General features: G+C 38.9%; 1 protein-coding gene across 2 annotated transcripts in view; it reads left to right on the top strand.

Moving 5' to 3' along the window:
- The window catches only part of rttn (rotatin), a 317909-nt gene that overhangs the window by 262804 nt on the left and 29395 nt on the right, over positions 1-25710 (top strand). The window contains exons 49-50 of one of the 2 annotated variants that reach the window (XM_059646006.1): positions 22737-23069; positions 23469-24379. In XM_059646006.1, coding sequence (XP_059501989.1) covers positions 22737-23069; positions 23469-23515 — 380 coding nt within the window. In that variant the 3' untranslated portion in view covers positions 23516-24379. Of the gene's footprint in view, positions 1-22736; positions 23070-23468; positions 24380-25710 lie in introns of those variants that run through there. The other variant, XM_059646005.1, reaches the window with a different exon arrangement.

Here is a 25710-nt window from a genome sequence, read left to right as displayed (position 1 = left end):
ATTTTAAGTCACATCAGATTAATAGTGAGTTGGAAATATGGATACAAAATTGACTAGGTCACAGACCACAGAGGATGGCTGCAGAGGAGTGTTTTTCTCACTGGAGGTCCATGACCAGTAATGTTCTACAGGGATTAGTTCTAGGACCTCTTATTCAAATGGCTTCACAGTTGGCACAGACACAATGGGCTGAAAGGCTGTTTCTATGCTGTATTGTTCTATGTTCTTTATTCAATCCCTCCACCATCAGAACTTAGTAACAGCAGTGTGTACCAAATAGAAGATGCATTTCAGCAAATTACTAAGTCTCCTTACATGAACCAAACATGTGATCAGAACCACCAGGAAGTTTTTCAGCAACAGAGAAATGGGATTATGACCACTTCCAAGTTCCTTTCCAAGCCACTCACCATCCTGACCTGGAAACACATTACCATTCATTCAATGTCACTGTATTAAGACCCCTAACAGCACTGTGGATGTACCTACACCAGCTGGGACTTGTTAGCTCAAGAAGGCAGCTCACAACTAATTCCTTCAGAATAATTAGGAATAACTAACAAATGGTGCCTTGCTAGTGAGACTCAAATTCTCTGAATCACTTATCTTAGTAGAATGAGGATGTACTCCAATCTGATCTTGGTGTCATCCAGTGAGTTGTCCATCTACAAACAAATCACATGAGAAAGCAGTGAGGAATAGAACTAGTGGCTATTAAACTTCTCTTTTGTCTTCTCTCATTACCCAGATATGAAAAATGAATCAGCAGATATGGAGGGACACCTACCTCTAAATCCACAGTCCCAGAGAAAATGATCTTTTGAAACAACTGGATTTGATATTTTAAGCAATACAACTATTGGCACATTGTTGAGATGGAATCAGAAATGTGATAGTCCTGCCAAATATGAGAGTTAACTGGTCCATTCTTTTTAACTGTCACCACAAATAGAATTCATGACATGATAGACATTTGATATCAAGATGACAAGTAATGAAACTCAAACATCCTGTTCAGTTCTCAAGCTACCTCATTTCTCAAAAGAGAGTCAAACCTATGACCTCTCAATGTACATTAATTAGTTGAGCATGCTACTGTTTGAGCCATCGGATTTACTGGAAGACCAGTTGACTAAATTGCATGAACGTAATCAGGAGAGAAAGGTCAAAGTCACCTCCAAATATCAGTTCCATTTTATAAATTCTGGATATTTCTATGATAACAGTTCATGAGGCCCAAATAATTCATGTCAGTGTTTATCTTTCATGACCAATACAAAGCAGCTTTCCTATCCTATTCCTGTATTACTTTTTCCACTTTTCTTTCATCCACTAATCCAGTTTAACCTCGAAGTTGACACAGGATGAGAGTTTTGCTTCCTCACATGACTGTTCCAATCATCAAGGGGACTGTTACATGGGTGCCAAGCAGTGACAATGTGCCTAACACCTACTTACCTATTTACATACAGTGGTATTTTATCAACAGCAATGAGCCAAGAATAGCCCACCCATCCCAGGGCTAACTGAGGGCTAATTGTCCTCTTAATGTCCCACTCCTGCCATCATGAAAGGCATTTGCTGGACTGTATCTGTTATGAAGGCTCTGGCCTTGGAAGTCCAGTGGGAACACACTTGGGAAGTTAAGTGGGCAACGTTTTGTCTGAATAAAAACTGAAAGAGTTGTGGATGCTGTCAATCAGAAACAAAAGCAGAAATTGCTGGAAAAGCTGAGCAGGCCAGGCAATATCTGTGGAGTGAAATCAGAGTTAAAGTTTTGGGTTGAGTGACCCTTCCTCAGTGGAATTGTTCTGACGAAGGGTCATTCGACCTGAAACGTTAACTCTGATTTCTCTCCATAGATGCTGCCAGACCTGCTCAGCTTTTCCAGCAACTTCTGCTTTTGGAATGTTTTGTCTGATCTGTGTTGGCAAATAGTGATTCAATGCAGGTTGAGAGAATTGGGTCATTCTTCAATATCATTGTTAGGCCAATCTGATGCTGAAGTGTGGCTGATGTTTGAAAGTGTAAATGAGTTTTTGGTTTATTTTAAAATGTGTTATATGATGCAAATATTTTTAATCCATCAACATGCTACGACACAGGTGGGGCTTGAACTGGATATTATGGCCCAGAGGTAGGGAAACTGCCATATCTAAGTATAAAAAGCATGATGATCAGATCAAGATTTATATGAAGCACACACACACACACACACACACACACACACACACACACACACACACACACACACACACACACAAAACATCTTGAAAATGCATAAATAGGACAGTGGCAAAATTCAGGTCACAAGCAGTGCAGTTTGGTGACAGAAATTGTAATCAGGTCACTTGACTGAATACGTACTTAAAAGACTAAACCACAATAATTTTTCATATAAAGTGGAAAACAACTGCTTCTTGGAGCTAAGTAATCTAGTTAATTATTCTAGCTGTTGTTATGAAGTTTATTTAACTAGAAACAGTCTAGCAGATTGGGGAGGCAATGGCCTAGTGGTTTTATCACTGGATTATTAATCCAGAGACCCAGAGAATGTTCCGGGACCTGAGTTCAAATCCTGCCACTGCAGATTTGAATTCAATAAATATCTGGAATTAAGAATCTAATGATGACTGTCAAATCCATTGTTGATTGTTAGGAAAAACCCATCTGGTTCACTAATGTCCTTTAGGGAAATGAAACTGCCACCCATACCTGGTCTGGCCTACTTCTGACTCCAGACCCACAGCAATGTGGTTGATTCTTAACTGTCCTCTAGGCAATTAGGGATGGGCAATAACTGCTACCTGGCTAGTGACATCCACATCCTGTGAATGAATAAAAAAAAGGGATGATGACCCGATGACATGAAAACATGCAATATATCATACATTTTTATTCACCTTCCAGGATAAACTAGCTACCATAATGTCCAATATGAGGGGTGGTGCCTTAGCGGAAATGTTCTTGCACTGGCATCCAAGACATGTCCCTACAGGAGTCATTGAGCTCTTCAGTAAGGTGAATGGAGTGGGGAAGAACAGCAACAATTATATTACGTCTCACTTTCCTCAATTCATTAACCACACAAGCTGAAGTCAATACTCTCAGGTATTTGGCAGACCAATGAATGGACCAACAAGTTTACATCAAAGGCTACATCTTGCAATGTTAAGTTTTGATTATGTTTCTTTACAACTGCCTATCAACAATTTACATCAAGGAGAAGCAGAAACACCTTTACTTATGCAGTGTCTAGCTCTGATTAGGTTTGTTGCCTGCTACCCCTTTCCCTACCTCCATTAAACCGAGAAACAGGTGGGTTAAAGAAGCGTAGTGGTTGGTTTGGAATTTTTAAAGATGTATTGAAATCTGCCTGTTACTTTTCATTTGGAAACAATTATTTTTCTTTATCTTTTAGACTTCCTGATCACAGTGGAGGATGTCCTATTGACACCATATAAGGGCATCTTTAACTTTGGACCAGAAGCTTCAGTTTGTCCCACATCAGGGCTGCATGGTCCTAAAAGCTCCATTCATACATGACCAAACAGGTTAATCATCAGCTTATAAGTCCTTCCAAGAAAACAGAATGAGTTTCCTCATCAGCTATCCTGCAAAAGGCAATGGCAACCACAGGATTATTTTGTCCATAAGCGTGGAATTATTTAATAGAAGCCAATATCCCAGCCCTCAGAAGCAAGGACAGAATTGTATTTGCTTTGCTTTGATTTGATTTGTTATTGTCACATGTACTGAGATACAGTGAAAAGCATTGTTTTGCATGCATGCAGGCAAATCATACCTTAAAATAACTACATTAGGGTAATAGAACAGAATGCAGAATATAATGTTACAGCTACAGAGAAGGTTCAGAGAAAGATCTACTTTAATATATGAAAAACAAAAACAAAGTTGCTGGAAAAGCTCAGCAGGTCTGGCAGCATCTGTGGAGGAGAAAAAATGAGTTAATGTTTCGGGTCCGGTGACCCTTCCTCAGATAATATATGAGAGGTGCTTTCAAAAGCCTGATAACAGCAGGGAAGTAGCTGTTCTTGTAGACTAGGAGGAAAGACAGGCGCACTCTTAGTAGTGGCAGACAATCTTTCACTTGGAAATGAGGAAAAAACAACCACATTTATTTTCTTAAAAACAAGTTGTCCAGCAGTAACTAAGGGACTTGAACCCAATCTTACTGATTTTAGGATATCAATTAGAGCTGGAGCCATCAAACGTGTACCTGTGTACATTTCTTTCACAGGTCGATTGTGCGTCGCTCTTAATCTTTATTGACATCACCAACCCAAGGAAACCTAAACGCATAAATAGAAAGTGGGACATAACACCAGCGCTTCACCGGAGGCTCACTGATGATGTTACCTAGAATGGTAACGAAACATCTGAAAACGAACCTTCCAGCTCAGCGAGCAAACTTACATCCAGAACCTCAACCTGAGCTACAAATCTTCGTAAAACTCGCTAGCTCTTAATCTTTCTCTCTCCACCTTTCTATATAATTTTAAACATGCCCTTTCCCTACATATAATGTCTCCATTATGTCTGTTCTGACACTGAACGTTGAGGCCCCATGTGGCTGAGTGGTGTCCCGCAGGGCTCTGTTCTTGGGTCTCTGCTCTTTGTAGTTTTTATAAATGACTTGGAGGAGGAGGTTGAGGGGTGGGTTGGTATGTTTGCTGATGACACAAAGGTTGGAGGTGCAGTTGATAGTATCGAGGACTATTGCAGGCTTCAGCGAGACATTGACAGTATGCAGAGCTGGGCTGAGAAATGGCAGATGGAGTTCAACCTGGATAAAAGCGAAATGATGCATTTTGGAAGGTCAAACTGAAATGCTGAATATAGGATTAAAGGCAGGATTCTCGGCAGAGTGGAGGAACAACAGGATCTTGGTGTTCAAGTGCATAGCTCCCTCAAAGTTGCCACCCAAGTGGATAAGGTTGTTAAGAAAGCATATGGTGTTTTGGCTTTCATTAACAGGGGGATTGAGTTTAAGAGCCGTGAGGTTTTGCTGCAGCTCTACAAAACCCTGGTGAGACCACACTTGGAATATTGTGTCCAGTTCTGGTTGCCCTATTATGGGAAAGATGTGGAGGCTTTGGAGAGGGTGCAAAGGAGGTTTACCAGGATGCTGCCTGGACTGGAGGGCTTGTCTTACGAGGAGAGGTTGACTGAGCTCGGACTTTTCTCACTGGAGAGAAGGAGGAAGAGAGGTGACCTGATCGAGGTGTACAAGGTAATGAGAGGCATGGATAGAGTCGATAGCCAGAGACTTTTCCCCAGGGCAGGATTGACTGCCACGAGGGGTCATAGTTTTAAGGTGTAAGGAGGATGGTATAGAGGAGACGTCAGAGGGAGGTTCTTCATCCAGAGAGTTGTGAGCGCATGGAATGCTTTGAATGGTAGTCGTGGAAGCAGAATCATTAGTGACATTTAAGTGACTGCTGGACATGCACATGGACAGCAGTGTATTGAGAGGAACATAGGTTAGGTTATTTTATATTTGGATTAGGATTAATCCACGACACAATATCGTGGGCTGAAGGCCCTGCACTGCGCTGTACTTTTCTATATTCTATGTTCTATGTTTTAATGGAAGAAAATTTTACCTGCAGAAGTTGCCAGAGTAATTAGAATGTTGCACACCACTATTTGTAGCTTGAGTTCTTTTGCTTTAAAATTTCTCTTGGCTGGTGAACTGTAAAGCCTGGTGGTGACTGTTCTATGTTTGTGAAATTATGACATCCAACTGCATTCTACAACCAATCAGGCTGGAGACAGCTACAAAGAAGTTCTTGACAGATATTATCAGACAGGAAGCTGTTTGGAGCATTTGGAGATCTCTCTTTGCATAAAGTGGTATTGCTGCTACTTTTGGTCCTTTCTTTTCTTTTTCCTGTTTCTGGCATTTCAAATTGCCATCAATGTCATGGTTAGCATATTATCTCTGTCTTTGTCCTGGACTATTTCTGCTGCAGAGCGGTAAGTTAACTTTAATATCTGCGTAGTGTTAAAACCAGTTTTGTGCTGCTTAATGTTTTTTCAGTACAGTCAAAGCTTGCATGTGAATGACTAAAGCTGAACGTATGCTTTGTGTTCATTTAAATTGTACATTGCTAGAGTGTCTTGCACAATATTTGGACAAAATGAAATTAAACTAAATTTGCTAATAAGATATGTGATTTTTATTCACTAAATCAACCTGTACAAGTGCATTTTGTGACTTTCAATTTGTAAAAAAATGAACATTTTCTGTAATTTTGCATGAGTAGTGTATTGTATTTAAACAAATAAGGGTGTGTGTAGCATTATGTTCCATTTTATGAGAGTTAGTTGGTTTTTGTTCTGAATGAAATAAATAAGGTTTTAGCTAATAAAAAATTTAGTGTGTAAAGTTCAGCATTGCTCCAGTGAACTATTGAACATCTTTCTTTGTTTGAAAATGTTCAAGTTATAATTGATGCTTTCTGCCAAATTGATATTTACTCATCTGAGCAGACTGAAAATAAAAGAATGTAAAAAGTTCCAAGATTAGATTCTCACTTTTCTAATCCCTGTAAAGACAAATACCTTTTAAAAATTTCAAACAAACTGACTGAACATATAATAAAATGTGAGGCTGGATGAACACAGCAGGCCCAGCAGCATCTCAGGAGCATATAACACAAGTTTTCAAGTTTAAGACCTGTGCTGTAACAGACTAAAAGTAACATTGATGAAATGCTATTTTCATAGGTATTTACGGCCTAAACTACAGAAAGGAATTTTTGGTTAATATTTGAAATAAACAAAAAAGTCTCCCGGTGGTTATTTCATTGGTTGGAAAAACACTTTTTCTTTCAGAACTTGTCCAACAGGATTCTCAACACCCTAGGAATTATTTTCTTTCCCACTTCCAGTGTAAAACATCTGGCCCTAGAACAGTCTCTCACATTAAATAACAAGTTGAAGATTATTTTCCCTGTCCCAAATGGGCCAATCTTTCAGCCTTGTTCAAACATTTAAGTTGGTTCCTTTTAGTCCAAGTATGAGCTGCCTCATTAAGGCTGTCTAGTCAACAATACAGACTATCTACCTTTACTTGTCTCCCTCTGATGCTTGCACTCTGATCCCTCTGATTGTGCCTTTGATGTTAAATGATATTTTTAGCAAACCTTCACCTGATCCCAGTGGCTTCCAATGTATTCTTTTCCTCTCAAAGCCCATCTCTATCACACTGTGAATTGCATAGGCCTCATACCTAGTGGAAATGCTTATTGGCTAGCCTCCAGAATGCCTTTTTTTCCTTTCTTGGAATTAAATAGCCTGAAGTATAACTGAATACATTGCACGCCAACATAGTCAACAAGGACTGGCAGATGGAATTTAATTTAGATAAATTTGAGGTGTTGCGTTTTGGTAAGGCCAAATCAGGGTCTAAGGTTATTGAACTTAATGTTGAGTCCTGAAGGCTGTGAAGAGCCTAAGTGGGTAATAAGATGCTATTCCTCCAGCATGTTAAAGGTAATCTGCACCTCATTCAAGACCTAACAAGTTTTGGTTCACTCTGCAATCTGACTTGTTATGTCGTAAGATCAAATGGGATCATAACAAATGGAGAGTTTGACCATGACCAAAGATTTTTTGATTTGAAGTGGTATTTGTGAATCTTTCAAGAAAAAAAATCTGTGTGAAAGAACTGAGCATAGAAATAGGAACTGCTGTGGAGTGTATGACATCGACCGGAATTTAAAAATGGCTTTGACTGCTGTTAAGATTATTTTCTGGGAGTTGATGTAAAAGTGGATTATTAAATTATTGACTAAAGCTAAACTGAGAGGGTTAAAAGATAAATTCTAGGTAGAAATAAAAACGAGGGCCTCAAGCTGATGGTATGATTAATGTGATTACCCATCATTTCAAGTTAAAGGGTGACAAATGTGAAAGTGATGAGACATAGTTGAATTTAGTTAAGATTCAGCTAGAAGAGAAATGCATTAAAGGAAAAAGATAGTGAAAGAGAAATTAAAGCACTTGAATTATAAGAAAAGGAGAGGATAAAAAAATGGAAAGACGATATCTCTCCTTCGAAATAAAAGGATGATGTGGAGGTGCCAGTGTTGAGCTGAGGTGGACAAAGTCAGAAGTCACACGACACTAGACTATAGTCCAACAGGTTTATTTGAGCACACAAGCTTTCTGAGCACTGCTCCTTTGTCAGTTGAAGTCACCTGCTGAAGGAGCAGTGTTTCAAAAACTTGTGAATTCAAATAAACCTGTTGGACTTTAACCTGGTGTCAAGTGACTTCTGACTTTTAAAAAATGGAGAAATGGAAATAATAAATCTTGAATTGGCAAGATAGGAGCAAAACAAAGAAACAGCAATGGAAAGAGAGATAAAATTTAAGAAGCTTAAAGCCAGAAAAGCTAAAGCACAGACAATATGTTTTGAATGAACAATAACTAAAGAACATAAGAGAAAATCATTACTCAAAGGATGATTCTCATTTTAATGAGGAATTTCATTCAACTACAAATCGTTGTTAGTGCCTAAATTTACAGAAAACAAAGCTGAAAGCTTTTCTACCTCCTTCAAAGGGATAACCGTGCAGCTGAAATTGAAAATACACTTGAACCTTAATGTTACGAAGTATCCTCTTGGGTACAGCTATGAACTTATATGTCAATCTGTCAGAAGAGCAGTCTGCAGACTGTGTAACTGTTAAGAGGGCAATGTTTAACGCTTATGAGCTTGTTGCTGAACCTATTGTTTAAAGTTTAGGACTGTAAGAAAGAGACATTTATAGAATTTGCAAGACATTGTAGACATGCTGTAGGATCAGGGATTTTGGACACTGAGGTTAAATTTTTAAAAAAATCAAGAATGGAAATCATGATTATGGGAGAATTCTGAAATAGTACTTAATAACCCTTAAGTCTTATTCATCTTCAAGATATTATAGATCCAAGGGACAGCAGTTCTGAGAGAGACTTATGATATTTCACACAAATCGTTTCATGAGGGAAAATAGCCATGATAAAATCTCGAACGCAATTGCAGGATTAAATAGCAATTGTGTTATTTTTAGGAAACAAACTGTAAGGTGCCAAAATAATAATGGACTAAGACAACATCCTAAATATGATGTAAGGAAAATAAAATGAATCCATTTTAATAAGACTAAACTACCTAAAATTAATTAAGTTAAGGCTGTGAACAGTGGTGTGATGCAAGGATTAGTGCAGGTCCACTGCTTTTGGTCATTCATATAAATGATTTGGATGTGACTACAAGAAGAATGGTTAGTAAGTTTGCAGATGACACCAAATTTCATGGTGTAGTGCCTGGTGAAGAAGGTTGTCTCAGAGGACAACAGAACATTAATCAGATGGGTCGATGGGCCGAGGATTGGCAGATAGAATTTATTTTAGAAAAATGTGAGGTGTTGCATTTTGGTCAGGCAAATCCAGGCAGAACTTGGGGAGAGTTGCCAAACAAAGAGACATTGGGGTGCAAGTTCATAGTTCCTTGAAGATTGGGCTGCAGTTTGTCCGGGAAATGAAGCAGGCATTTGGTACATTTACCTTCATTGGTCAGCGTGTTGAGTATAGGAGTTGCGAGGTCATGTTGCGGCTGTACAGGACATTGGTTTGGCCACTTTTGGAATGTATTCAATTCTGGTCTCCCTGCTATATGTTGTTAAACTTGAAAGTGTGCAGAAAAGATTTACAAAGATATTGCTGGGTTTGGAGGGTTTGAGCAATAGGGAGAGGCTGACTAAGCTGTAGCTGTTTTTTTCTGCGGCTTTGGAGACTGTGGGGCGACCTTACGGAGGTTTATAAAATCATGAGGGGCATGGATATGTTGGATAGCTAAGGTCTTTTTCCCTGGGTAGGGAAGCCCAAAACTAGGCAGCATAGGTTTAAGGTGAGAGGGGAAAGATTTAAAAGGGACCTAAGGGGCAACATTTTCATGCAGACCGTGGTGCATGTATGAAATGAGTTGCGTGAGACAATAGTGGAGGTCGCTCCAATTACAATATTTAAAAGACATCTGGATGGATACATGAATAGGGAAAGATTTGGAGGGATATGGGCCAAATGCTGGTAAATAGAACTAGATTAATATAAGATATCTGGTCTATATGAACAAGTTCTATTGAAAAGTCTGTTTCTGTGCTGTATCGCAAAATGAATCTATAAATCTAAATGGGAGACCTATTTATGTGCCTAACAAATCCTCAGAAGAAGTATCAGACAAGGAATTAATTCTTAAAATTAATAGTGTGGTACATGTGAAACATGTTCCCTCAAAATCTGTTAGGAATAGAGAGATAGCTCAGGGCAGTCAAGAAAATTGTTGCTTTAATATTTCTATGAAAAGTCAAATTACTCGCTGCCATACCTTCCTTATTTTGAAGAAAGAAGCGTTTCCTCATTCCTTCAATGAAGCATGTAAACGAATTATGGAAAGGTTTAAAGATTGTGTTTATTAAGTGGTATTCACTTACCTTACTTACCAAGGAGCCAAACCAGTAAGGTATTGAGAATCAATGATGCTGACTGATGATGCAGTTGGATTTCCAGAGGAGCTAATGAAGGAAAAAATATTACTTGAAGGTGTACACAAAGGTTATAAAACAGTCACATTGTATAGAGTTGGGTTAAAGAGTGACTTGGATGAGATGTTATAGTTGGAACAGTGCAGTAGAAGGAATTTATTTTATCTTAGGGAATGGCTAGGCTGGTTTAAAAGCATTAACATCATTAACAGAATTTGAACAACCCGTTGGAATGAAAGAAACTGATATGTATGAACAACATGAATTGTTTTCTGAATGTGATGTCACCAGATCTCATGTGCATTGAATTCAATGGTAAGAGGACAAATGTACATAAAAAGCAGACAGTGTATAAATTCAGCTATCTGGCATTATTCTTTGAAAACTTAAGTAAAAAGGAGGATGATAAAGAGATTTGAGACTGATATATTTAGAATATCTTCTTTAGTAAAAATGCAGCAGGCAGATCCTAAATTAAAAGAGTTCCATCAAACAGCCCAAGAAACAGAATCAAAATCAATACCTGAATGTTATTATTTAAATGAAAAAGTGCTAATAATGAAATGAAGACAAATAGCAGTTGATAAGGAGGGGGCAGTAGTATATGTGGTGATAATTACATCTGGGTATTGTAAGAAAATTTTACAATTGGCTCAAAAAATTCCAATGGCAAATCAGTTGGATACTAGGGCTAAAATACGGAAATGTTTTTAGTAGTTTGAATAAAGATGTGGCTAAATTTTGCCAAACACATCATCTATTCCAAAAGTAGGGAAACAGCAGCAATCAATTCAATTGTGTCTTCAATTCCGACACCAGTTTTCAAAGAATTATTTAGCAGGGTTCTAACAGATTGTGAGGGGCCTCTAACAGAAACTAGAAGGGAAAGGTTTACACAAAGTTTCAAGTATCATTCTGCAACATGCTCAGAGCAGAAGTGTATGTGTCTCGCTGTCAGAATGATCCTGCACCAAACTTAAAAACATTTCCTGGATGCCCAACAGCCTGCCCAAGCACTTTGCAATGGTGTAAATCTATACTTGTTGCAAAACTTATGAAATGGATAGTTATCTACTGGAGCTGAGCCATATCTCTTTAACTAATGATTTCTGAAATGTAAGCAGTGGCCGGATTTTCCTGAATGCTGTAGGTTTCACACCATTGCAAATTTGAAGCCACTTCACTTTAGGCGCAATTGTTTTACTGTAAAAGCATCATTAAGTGAGGGGTCCAAGAAAACAAAGTGTGGGGCTGGATGAACACAGCAGGCCAAGCAGCATCTTAGGAGAACAAAAGCTGACGTTTCAGGCCTAGATCCTTCATCAGTTTTTCTGATGAAGGGTCTAGGCCCGAAACGTCAGCTTTTGTGCTCCTGAGATGCTGCTTGGCCTGCTGTGTTCATCCAGCCCCACACTTTGTTATCTTGGATTCTCCAGCATCTGCAGTTCCCATTATCTCTGATCACAATTAAGAAAGGTTTAATGCTTAATTTTCAATCAACTTTATTTTCAGCACAATCTTACATGGGTTGTATTAAGGAAACTGCATATATATATAATGTACACAGATCAGAAAGAATAAGGGATTATTTAGACAAAATTCTTCATAAACATGCTTCTACAACCACATATTTTAAAAAAAGAGCTGCATTGACACAAACCTTTCTTGACCATCAACTATCTCTACAACCAAGGAAGGATTTTTGAAGTGTGATGTGTCACTGTTGTAATGTAAGAAACACAAAATAAGTTTGGTTTTGAGCAATGTCCACTGAATACAGTATGATAATGACCATATGATTTGCTTGTTTTGATGTTGGCTGAGGCTTACAAATCAGCCAGGATGCTGGGAATAACTCCACACTCCTCTTCAAAACAATGCACAATGCCATGGGATTGTTAACATCCACTCAAGCACTGCATTCTGAGATCTCATTTGAACGACGGTATCTCCAATACAGCAGCATTCCCTCAAAAGTGCACTGGAATATTCGCTTTGCATTTTGCACTGAAGCCCTAGAGTGTGAACTAGATCATTTTGAGTCCAAAGGATAAGTGCTGCCAAATGAGCCATAACTGACATATCCATAACACATTCCAGAGAACTTTTTTTGAGAAAAGTTCCTTTATACCTTAAACTACAACCTTTCACAGATTCACAAGTCTACACTGTTGCACAAGTTATTTAAACCACTCAAACGTTAACTGAAACAAACTTCAAGCATCTACCAAAGCCCATATATTTAATTTCTTTCAAAATTCTGGCGCCAGCAGATAAAGAAGTGACCAAATTTCAAGAAAATTTAAGGAAATAGTGCAAAAATGTTGAAATATATAATGTCTCCAACTCAGAAAATTGATAAGCCAATCACCACTATTGTATTATTTTCAGCACAATCTTACATAGGTTGTATTAAGGAAACTGTATACATATATAATGTACACAGATCAGAAAGAATAAGGGATAATTTAGAATAAAGATAAGTGTGCAATAGAAATTCACAAAAAGTTCATTTCTAGTCTAGAAACGAACTAGAATGTGTTATCCCCTAAAGCTAGCAGCAAAGACAAGAACCGAGAGAAGGACAAATGTCTAATCACTGCATATTGATTCCTAAATAAGTGCAGTTTATAGGAAGAATTACCTGGAACATCTGTTAGGAAAAAAATAGTCAATTGAAAAATCAATAAATGGAGTGAAAAGTACAATGAGGAAACAGAATTATGTTGCTTTGTGCAGACTACATCCAAATATAATAATCTCTTTTGTGCACAATTGCATATTGTAATAGCATTTACTATATGTTCCCGTTATGCAGGGAATTATTGGCAGGATTAAAATCTACATTGCCTTTAGCTCAAATTGGCTACCTATTTTACAGCAAAGATGACACCTTCCATTGCTTTGCTAATGATTGTGTATAGACGGTAAGAACGGTAATTGACTGGAATGGATTTGTCCTAATTTTTGCGTACATGATATACCTGGGCAATTTTCCATCTCGTTGGGTATATGCCACCCTTGTAGCTGTATTGGAACAGCTTGGCTAGGGATGTAGCAAGTTCTGGAACATTAGTTTTAGGTACCAATCCTGGACTGTTGTCAGGGCCCATAGCCTTTGTCATATCCAAGGCCTCCAGCTGTTCTTTGTTATCATGGAATTAACTGAATTGGCTGAAGTTTGCCATCTATAATTGAAGTGCCCCTTTAGTTGCTGAAATTTATCCCAGCCTTGATTAAATAATAACATGGAGGAGTATTCCAGGGAATTCATTGTCAAGTGATTGACTCAAAGAGCTAAATTCATTAAGAGAGCTAATATTGGGCAGTGAATGAATCAATATTCTAAAGGGCAACTGAAGAAGACTCCAAGCATTTTGTATGAAAACCAGGATTTATTGTACCAGTTGGATTGTTACAAATATATTTCAAATATTTATTAAGAATAGGAATAAATAAATATAACAAGATAGTCAAATATTTATTGAAGTATTTGTGAATAACGGATGTATTACAGCAGTAAGACTGCACATTATATGATCAAAGACGCTCTCCCTAATTGGTATTGCTTTCAGTTTCTGCAAAAATAAAATATAATTGAAACTGACTTGTAGAAATCTGTAAATCAAAAGAACAGCATGGATGAAATCTATCACAAGTAATGCTTTTTTAAAATTTGGTAGCTAAACTTTGATTGACACGTACAATAAACAACAGTATAAAGAAGGACACGTATAAAGTCACTGAGATTGGCATTCCGTTTATATTTTTGTATCTTCATTTAAATACAGGCTACCTTCCAAAGCATTGATCCCCATCAGTGATTCATTGCAGCAGTAAGGTAAATTATCATGAACACTGGCCCTGAAATTTCTTGAAGTTCCACTGCCCTCTCAATGTAAATCTAGACGCAGATGGGTGCAAACGCTGCTGCATTTCAGAAACGAGAACTTCTTGCTAATTTATCCACTGACACTACCTTATCCACATTGTATAGGTCAGACACAATGTTTGCAGCACCATAAGTTAATCAATGAGGGAATCAAGGTCAATGGTTAGAAGGCAGGAAAATGGAGTTGAGGATTATCAGATCAGCGATGATCTTACTGAATGGCAGAGCAAACTCAATGAGCTGAATGACCTACTTCTGCTCCTATGTCTTATGGTCTTACATTGAAAGGAACCTGCTAGTGCAACACATTTGAGGAATGGGGTTTGGTGTTCAGACACAATCCAACCAAGTGGACCTGGATTGGTTACTGTGTCACCCAGCTCACAGTGAATTTCTACAATAACCTTTGCATTGGAGGCAGGAAAATAACTGTGCCTTTCTTGGCATTGGTAACAATGGGAATGTGCAGAAGAATTCTTATGTGGTAAGAACCTGACACTCATCATTGACTAACATCTTGACAGGATCCTTCAACAGGCGTTCAATCCCTGATAAGATTAGATTAGATTCCCTACAGTGTGGAAACAGGCCCTTTGGCCCAACAAGTCCACACTGCCCCTTGAAGCATCCCACCCAGACCCATCCCCCTATAACCCACACACCCCTGAACACTACGGGCAATTTAGCATAGCCGATCCACCTAGCCTGCACATCTTTGGACTGTGGGAGGAAACCAGAGCACCTGGAAGAAACCCACGCAGACACAGGGAGAATGTGCAAACTCCACACAGACAGTCGCCTGAGGTTGGAATTGAACCCAGGTGCCTGGTGCTGTGAGGCTGCAGTGCTAACCACTGAGCCACCATGTCGCCCCTAAGTAAGATAAGTAAGGGCTAAGTCAAATGCTAGACATACTTTGAATATAAAAGGTCCCACAGATTAGCAGTTGCCTAAACCAATGTTCTGCTATATAGCAATTTTTAAATATTGTTTCTTTTGTACTGTTTACTGTGTTTTGCAAAGAAGTTGCTATGGTGAACTGACCTGGAATTCTCAATGGAACGGTAGATTCAAATAGGAATATTCGAGTCTTTATGTTGCAATAGTAGATCTCTCACTACTGGTCACATGCTGCTTTGTGATAATTCAGCTTGAATTTTAGCTCTTACTGGTCTCCCATCCAGCCAGCCTTGAGGCTACCAGGGTCCATTTATCATTGTCTTTACTCTTGCTTCCTGGCTTTGCAACTACTTTCAGTGTCTGCTCCTGTCATCTATTACCACAACTTCTCATTGCCATTATCTCTTCTTCTCTGCTCCCACTGAGCCAAACATCATACTGTTGTCAGGTTCTGCCCTTGTTCTTGCTCACGTGACATGCCTCTGATATCCTCCTTGGCTTTTGGTGCCTGCTGCTTTGTCATACCCAATAAGCATTGTCCTTTCGTCTGTCCCTGCTAAAACCACGTATTGACTAAATCAGATTTCTTATTTCTTACCTGTCACCTATCATGTAGAAGGGTTGTAAGAAAAGAGAAGAGGAACGGACACAGCATATGCAGACAACTTGTACTGAAAGCCATTTGAATGGGATGCTTCAGGTGCTCAGTGTCATTTTTGCATTAATCAATTGTTTTACTGTAAGAACTGACAGCTCACATCTTATTTCTGTTGCTCCGGTCTTTCCCAATCATGATCCCCATGGCTGAGGTGCCCCTGTTAGAACACTAATGGTTGGTTGTGGACTGGCATTCTAAGGTGAATGGCTGGCAGTTTGTGTGTGGCTCTGGTGCACTGATTGTAGCAGAGGCGTACCCCCCTGTCTGGATCCACTGGGTCCATTTCCTGTTCTGGTTCTTGCTGGTTTTTGCTTATCTTCTGCCAAGCTGTTGTGCTGTCACTCCAAAATAAAACAAACTTTGAAATTATTGGTCTTATGCTTTGTTCATGGGATTTGGGCACTGCTAATAGGCTCAGCATTTATTGTTCATCTCTAATTGCCCTGGAGAAAGTTGTGGTGGACCATTTTTTACAAATTGCTGCAGTCCTGGCAGGGGTAGGCGCACTAACATCGATGTTAGGAAGGAAGTTCCAGGATTTTAACATAGAACTGGTGAAGGAATAATCCAGGGCAGGAAGGTGTATTGATGTAGTGGGGTTGGGGGAGGGGTGGGGTGTGCGCTTGCAGGCCGTATATTCTTATGCCTCAGTTCCCTTCTCCTTTCAGGTGGCAGAATTAAAGGGTTGGTAGTTGCTGATTAAGGAACTTTATTGAGTCTCTGCATGATGTACTATAGATGATAGGCCCTGCAGCAACAGCGCATGATTGATGGAGAAAATGAATATTTAAAGTAATGGATGAGTGTGGTGCTGAAGCAGGCTGATTCGTCCTGGACGGTATTAAGCTTCTCGAACGGTCTGTTTGTAAACTTGACAGCTCTAGCAGTAAACCATGCAACTATTGAATGCGCATAGCAAGGTCACAAATGTGACTCTCAGCCTTGAATTATATGAGAACTGAACAAATGTTTGAGCTTCATTAGTTATCAGCCCAGGCATCAGGCTGCCTTGTAAGAGCTGAAACTCCACTTTTCGTGTGACTGTTTAAAAAATTGCACCAAACCAACTAACTGTCATGCTTCTGGCATGCGAGACTGTGACATTTCATTGAGACTCCATCTCCACAATGTGTCAAAAACTCCTAACTCTATTGCTTAAAATATCGAATCTTTTTGCTCAGTGGATTCTGGTTTAGGGCTCCCTCCATATCTTTTAAATCATAGAATTCCTACAGTGTGCAAACAGATCCTTTGTCCCAACAAGTCCACACTGATCCTTGGAGCATCCCACCCACACCCATCGCCCTGTAACCCTCACATCCCTGGACACTACAGGCAATTTAGCACCTAGCCTGCACACCTTTAGGCTACAGGAGGAAACCCAGGTATACATAGGGAGAATGTGCAAACTCCACATGGACACTTGCCCAAGGGTGGAATTGAACCCCCGTTCCTGGTGCTGTGAGGCTGCAGTACTAACCACCATATCACTTTCTATCACTGTGCATTGAGAGAAATCAAAGGAGGAGTTTATTAGCAGCAAATCCCATTCTTCACTGCTAACTGTGATTATATGTGGAGAGGGATAACTGACTGGATGATATCCAGACCAGATTAAAGTACAATTTACTTGCTTCCTGTCTCCATTATTAGAGATTATTTCTTTTTATTCTTGGGCATCACTGGAAAGATCAACATTTGTTGCTCATCCCTAACTTCTCTTGTAAGGGTAGTGTGAGGCTCACTCCCTGTGGTGTATGGATGCCTACAGTGCTGTTAGGGAGAGAGTTCCATCTTTTATCGCTGCAGCTGTGAAGGAATGACTATACACCTCCAAGTCAGGGAAGTCTTTGACTTACATAAGAATATACAAATTAGAAGCAGGAGTAGATCACTTGGCCTCTTGACCAGCTCTGGCATTTAATAAAAACAGCCTGGTCTAATATTCCACATTCCTGTCTATCCAGGATAACGTTTTATCCTCTTGTTTAGAACCTATCCATTTTTGCCTTAAAAATATTCAAAGGCTCTGCTTCCACTACTTTTTGAGGAAGAGAATTTCAAAGATCCTCGATCTTTATAGTCGTAGAATCATACAGCATAGAAGCCTGCCCTTTGGCCTACCATGTCTATGCCGACCAACAAACACCAAACTACACTCATCCCATTTGCCCTCCCTTGTTCCAGAGTCTACTATGTCCTTGCATTTTAAATACCCATCCAGATGCTTCTTGAAATTTTGTGAATGTACTTGCCTTCACCACCCTCTTAGGCAGCTGATATTTCTACCAACCTCTGTATGAAAACATTTTCCTCAGATCCCTTCTAAACCTTGTATTCCTCACCTTAAACTAATGGTCTCTGCCTTTCTCAGAGATATATCTTAAGAGCTTCTCAAGACCTACTCTGTCTATGTCTCTCATAATTTTGTATACCTCAATCAGATTCCACCTCATCCTCTTCTGCTTCAAGCGAAACAAACCCAGCCCATCTAGTCTCTCCTCATAACTGATACTTTTCATTCCATGCAATATCCTGGTGAAGAGATAGTAGGGACTGCCGATGCTAGAGTCTGAGATAACAAGGTGTAGGGCTGGATGAACACAGCAGGTCAGGAAGCATCAGAGGAGCTCCAGGCCTGAAACATCAGCTTTCCTGCTTCTCTGTTATCTCAATATCCTGATGAATGGCCTCTGCATTCTCTCTCTCGAGTGCAATTGTGTGCTTGCAATAGTGTGGGGTCAAGAGCTACACACAGCATTCTGCCCGTGGCCTAACTAATGCTCTACACAGTTGCAACAACTCTTTCTGGCTCTTATATTCTGTGCCCTGGCTAACAAAGGCAAGTATCCCATATGCCTTTTTCGCAACCCTATCTAGGGTACAGGCACCTTCAGGGATCTTGGAGTTGTACACCAAGGTCCCTTCATTCTTCAGGGATCTACCATTTGAGCATATCCTTCTCTTGTTAGGCCTCGAAAATGTGTGATTTGCAGTCAAGAAGAAAATTCTCATAATCTCTGCCTCAAATAGACAACCCCTTATTTATAAAATGACCCCTACTTCTAGAATCTCCCACAAAAGGAAAGATTCTTTCTATCACTGTTAGAATCCTATGCATTTCAAGGCTTGGAGTGGAACATGCAGGTGATGGTGTTCCAATGCCTCTGCTGCCCTTGTTTTTCTAAATGGCAGATGTCATTTGTTTGGACAATGCTGTTGAAAGAATTTTAGTGAATTCTTGCAGTGCATCTTATCGATGGTATACAATGCTGTCACTGTGTATCAGCAGTGGAGGGAGTGATTGTTGAAGGTAGTGGATGAAGTGCTTTGTCCTGGATGATGTTTGACCTCGTTGAGTTGGAGTTATACACATTCAGGCAAATAAAGAGTGTTCTATCTTCTGACTAGTGTCTTAGACAGATTTTGATGAGTAGAGATATTTGCCATACAGTTTTCAGCCTTTGAGTTGCTTTTGCAGCCAAGGTAATTGTGTTTCTGGTTTTAAGCTTCCAATTAATGATAATGTAATGAATACGAATTCGATAGTAATACCATTATAGGTCAAGAGAAGGTGGTAAGGTTCTACTGTGTTGAACATGGTCATTAGCTAGCACTTGTGTGGCACACTTACTATTTACCACTTATCAGCCCAAGTCCATTTCTGGTTGTGTATGGACACAGACTGCTTCAAAATCTAAGGAGTTGTGAATGGGGTTTAACACTGTGCAGTCATCAATGAACATACCCACTTTCAATTTTATATGCAGGGAATGTCATTGATGAAGCAACCAAAGATGGTTGGGCTAAGGACACTACACTGAATTTGGGAACAGGAAAAAAACAGTGCAATTTTATAGACCATTGGTTAGGCCACAGATAGAATACTGTGTGTAGTTCTGGATGCCATGCTATCGAAAGCACATCATTATGCTAGAGAGGGTGCACAGGAGATTCACCAGGATATTGCCTGTGATGAAAAGCCTCAGTTCTTAGGACAGATTGAATAGGCTTTCTTTTACTTAGAGCAGAGGAGGCTGAGGTAGTAGGGGGGAATCTGATTGATGTATATAAAATTAGACCTCAGACCCCCTCCACTTTTCAGAATATTAATATTTATAATTCCACCAGTCTCTTGTTCAATTTCATTGCTGTTGTGCGAGCAATATAACAAAATGAAACTAATTGTATAGTCCTTTCAAAGGAATGTGCAGGAGGAGTGGCTGGTTAGCTTCCATCTGTATTATTCTGCAACTATTTTGAACCTCATTAGTTGTTGTTTGTTTGCAATGTCATAATGAAATATAATTCTTTGGTTTCATCAATGTATCATTGAAAGGTTTCCCAATCTCTTTCTTTATTTTGCTGTTGTTTCATTGAGGCCTTCCAAACATTAACATAAGAATTTTATCAAATATTTCAAAATGTGCATCATATGCTTCATTTATTGCATAATGAAATTATTTGCATAAAGAACAGAAACTAATTTTTAGCGCTGCATTTCTAAGGATCCTTAGATTGTATTTTAAACACTGCATTGCTTGAAACATTTCTCTGCTTTGGAGTTGCATTTGCTCATCTTGAGGCATGTGCCACTCTATCTTTCAGTGGTCATGCTCCTTGTTTCTTTGTCCCACGTCCCTGTTTTCCCGCACTTATTCAGATTCTGAAACATTCCCTTTAAGTTATTTACAGTCATAATGTTATAGTAAATTTTGAACAATAGGTGATGTGAATGAAGAAGTAAGGAAAAATCAGTTGTTCAAGGAATAACTTTAACATTATGTGTGCCTCACTGCCTATGAACAATATTAAAATTAATTACTCCATAGGAGTTAGATTTTAAATGGTACCTTGGACATGGGTAGACAGTTGGTAATGTAGATTAACACACTAACCTTCCACCAGTGTAATCTAGGTTTGAGTTTAACCATTAATGTAGGATGAAGGTAAGCAACGCAGAAATTTAGTTTAGACCTAATTGCAGGTGTTACTCAGACAACCTCAAAAGCAAGTAAAGTCCATTTTGTGAATTACTAGTTAATGTAGACCATGATAAACTATTTCACTGAATTGCAGCAAAAGTAGATGATATACTGCCTGCAGCTGAATGGAATAGATTTAAACCTAATCTGCAGAAACAATATTTCAGTGACCCAATAGTCAATCTCTGAAACATATTTCTTAGGGAGATGATGGAAGCAGATAGCAAGAATTATTTAAATGCAGCTTTGATTGATTTATTTCAGGAAATAACATTTTGAGATGTAGTTTACAGGTGATATGAAACAGGACATATTGTATGTCAGCATGCAGGGTTATTTTGGATGTATGTTGGGAGGGAATGGAGAGGCAATCATATTGGTGGGAGCAGTAAGATTGGGCCAAGTAATGCATGGGCAATAAGACGGAAAATTTCAGTTTAAAAGTGCAGAGTATGCTGGAGAAACTCAGCAGGTCTGTTGAAAGTGAGACTGAGTTATTTTTTAAGCCCTGCATGACTCTTGTTGAGACCTTTCTTTCCCCTTTTCCACAGATGCTGCCAAATCCAAAACTTTGGTTTTCTGGTCAAGATTGAAATGCTGATACTTAGTCAATGGGGTGGGTCAGGTGTCACAATCCCCTCTTGTTGTGTTCCTGACAATACACTTGATTGTCCTGTAATACATTAGATGCCCTGAATTTCATGATGTCAGAACATTTTGAAATTAAATTCAATTTTCAAGATTAAGTCAGTGGCTCACAGGCTTCTCACAGCACCTTTATCTCATTCTGTTAAAGGATGTCTGGACCAATTGATTTTAAGCAGCTTTGTCTTTTATCTTCCTTGTTGAACACTGTGTCACAGTCTTGAGGGAGAGAGAGAGTGACAGCTTGCATAGTGGCGTGGGAACTGTAAGAGCAAGTCACAGCCAAGCAGGGGGAAGAGAGCATGTGGATGAGGGAGCATGGGCTAATGGACAAAGAATCCAACAGAGAGAGAGTTCAGGATTGGGAATGTAGAGGGGTGATGTGGAAAAGATCTGAATATAGTTTTGAGGGTGAGGTTGGGGGCTGGGTGTGTGTGTATGTTGGGAGGGGAATCTGGTGAATGGATAGGAAGAAATAACTTGGAGAGTGATAGAACGGATAAGTTTTCGGGAGGAGCGAGAGTAATGATTTGTTGAACTGATTAAGTAATAAGATTACTGAGGCCATGGACATGTGTGGGAAAGTTGTGACTTTGATAGACAGCTTCAATGCAGGTGCAGGAGGCTCCTTTGTAGCTGCAGCATTTGTTACCTGATGATGGTTTGCATGTATGTATTTCTCACTTCAACCACTGACAATTTAAGTTGTAATTGTAAATGATTAGGAGCCAAATCTGGATATGAGCTAAAGTATTACCGATTTTACTATTGGGAATGAAGTGCCACAGATTTTTCTTAAGCCCTCCACTGTAATGATTGCTTTGTGTCATTTTTGGATCTCTGATAAACATTGATTGCGACAATATCACTGTATAACTGAAGACCAGGATGATGATATAGGTGGTGGTCTGTTTCTTTTGCTGTGGCAATTCCTATGTTTCTCTGTTGTTTTGAAGGGTCCATCTTGGAAACAAGTTAAAAACCACAATTACCTCTCTCGCTAGTAATTGTCAGCTATGAAATTTTGAAGCATGTATTGTGAATAATCTATTTTTATATCTTCCTGTGGTAAACCTTGAAAAATTTTGATATTTCAGATGTGACTTGCAAGGAGTGCCAGAAAGTGGACTTGACAATTAAACTCCAGGACATAGTCGTGCTTAAATGCGCATACCCAGAGATGGGCAAAATGATTCAGTTGTCCTGGGAGAAGAAAGATGATGGTGTGAAGCACAAAGTTGCCGTGTATAATCCCAAACGGGGAGAGCGCATTTTCTTTCCATACAATCAAAGTGTTATATTTCTCTCATCAAATATCAATGGAGATATAAAGTTGACAGCAACAGCTGCAGATGAAGGCCTTTATCAATGTTCCATTAGCACTTTTCCTGAAGGGATGTTGGCGAAACTCATTGCAGTAATAGACCCAGGTAAGTGACAATGCTCCAAACTAACAGGACTGAATGATTTTACCGTCCTGAAAGGGGCTATTTTGTCCATCATATCTGTGCCAACTATTTGCTCAGGCAATCTGGACCCAATTCTGTTGCCCACTTCTCTTCACTTATCGCATAGCTTCAACTCCCTCAGATATTTATGTAATTGTCCAATCAATCTCCCAAATGTTGCAATGTTTACTGTCTCAACCATTCCCTTTGGCAAATTATTCTGTGCTCTAATACCCTCAATTTAAGAATTTTTTTTTCTCATCCTGTCTACTTTCTCTACTACTAATATTAAATAAATGATTGCTTATTGCTGACTTTTCTTTATTAATAGCTTTCATAATTTAAAAAAAACTTGATTAAGTTTCCTCTTATTCTTCCTAGCTCCAGAAGAAATGGCTCCAGTCTCCTATCAATTTCCCATTCTGTAACCATTCTGATGAAACTATGCTGAACCCTCTTTTGTGGGTTTCATATCCTTTCTAAGAACAAGACACAAAAAAGTTTTTGCATTCCACCATAGTATGGTCTATCTGTAGTTTACCTAGTGTCTAGTACAAATTAACCATTGCATTTCTACCCTTGTGGTCTTTGTTTTGATTGGTTACAGAAATAATAGATGTGTTTTTGGTCATCTTCCTAAGTCTGATAGGTTCTGGAATGATTCCAGAAGATTGGAAGATGGCAAGTGTAACCACACTATATATTGGCATGTATTGACAACTGGTGACTGAGTTGAATAAACGTGTCATCCTCAGGTTGGGAGGCTGTGATTAGTAGGATACTGCAAAAACTCATGTTGGGCCCCAGCTGTCAGCAATCTGCATTAGTGATCTGAATATCATATTTCCAAGTTTACCAATGACACAAAACTAAATGGGGATTTGAGTTTTGAGGAGGATGCAAAGAGCCTTTGAGGAGATTTAGATAGACTAAATGAATGAGCAAGAACATGGTGAAAAATGTTAAATTATTCACTTTTTAGAGATAACTAGAAATTAAGACAATTTCTTAAATGCTGAGAGATTTGGAGGAGATAATAGCCATAGAGAGCTATATGGTTCACAAGTCACTGAAAGCTAATATGCAGGCTCAGCAACAGTTAGAAAGCCAAATGGAATTTTGATCATTATTGCAAAAGGATTTGAGTTCAGATGTAAAACAATCTTGTTTCAAGAGTCTTTATGAGACTGTACTTTGAACTATTTCAATTGTGTATCCTTGCCTAGGGAAGGATATACTTGTCAGAGAGGGATTTCAACAGATGTTCACCAGACTGATTCCTGCGATGGAAAGATTGAGGTGACCATGCTTATATTCTGTCAAGGTTAGAAGAATGAGAGATGAATTCATTCAATCATACAAAATGCTTTCAGAGCTCTTCAGAGTACATGCAAGAGGAATATTTCACTTCACAGACAGTTTTGGAACTAGGTAAACCAGCTCAGAATAAGAGGTAAGCCATTTAGCATAGAGATGAGGATTGATAGAGTTCAAGATATTAAAGATATCAAGGCATAATGGAGGAAAAAAGCGAAGAGGTAAAAAATCTAATTGAATATCTGAGTAGAATCAGGGGCCCAAATGATTTATTTCTGCTCTGATTTCCTACGATCCTATGTCCTCACTTAAAAACAAAATGCTACGGTTGGTGGAAATCTGAAACAAATACAGAAAATACTGGAGAAACTCAGCAGGTCTGACAGCATCTGGGGAGAAACAAACAAAGCTTAAAGTTTTAAGACTGCTTCAGACCGACTGTTTCTTCAGCATTTTATGTGTTTGTTCCTGTGTCCAAATTGTCTGCTAACCCCCAAACTCTTACGGCATCAACCCATTTTAATTGTGCTATTTATACCACAGTCCAAATTATGTCCAAGCCAAGAACAGTTACGGAGTCTCATTGATTCCTGATATATGCTGCTTCCCTCCAACCCTTCTTCAATCCATGCAGCATTTCTTTCACTGATAGTCAGTACATTTTTAATCTGTGCCATCAGTCGCCTTGTCAAAATACTCTCTTAAATTTGTCAAATATGATTTACAATTAACAAATCCATGCTATCTGTCTATCAATAGCTTTCGCTTTTCTAAACACTTAATCATTTTATTTCAAATTAGATTCTCAACATTTGATTAACTGATCTGTAGATATTTGATTTATCATCTACTGCACTCTAAATATCACATAAGCTACACTTTAGTGCTATGACACTTTCTGCATACTATAGGCATGTTGAAAAGTGTTTTGTCAAAATCTCTGCTATCTCCTTAAATTACCTTCAACTGCCTGGGATATGCACCGTCAGTGGTGATTCACTTTGCGTTTAGTTAATTTATTTTAGAGCTAGATCCTTTTCAGTAGTTACCTCTATCAGTTGTCATGTAGGCTTTTCTGGTGCACCTAATTTTCACTCCCTCTGTCAAGTGCTAATTTTCTGAAAAGCAGTATCCAATCATACAACCCCCTTTATCCTTGAGCACCATAAGCTGATATAAGTATCCTTTCACCTTTTAAAAATTGCCTTCCATTTCCTAAGTGACCGCTTCAAATCTTTCTCCATAGCCCTTTCATAATCTTTCAAACCTGCACCAAATTTATGATATTCCATTTGGCTTTCTTCAG

This window comes from Stegostoma tigrinum, chromosome 5, assembly GCF_030684315.1.
Source record: "Stegostoma tigrinum isolate sSteTig4 chromosome 5, sSteTig4.hap1, whole genome shotgun sequence".
NCBI lineage: Eukaryota > Metazoa > Chordata > Chondrichthyes > Orectolobiformes > Stegostomatidae > Stegostoma > Stegostoma tigrinum.
The sequence above is the reverse complement of the archived record's forward strand: the minus strand, read 5'-3'. Positions and strand labels throughout refer to the sequence as shown.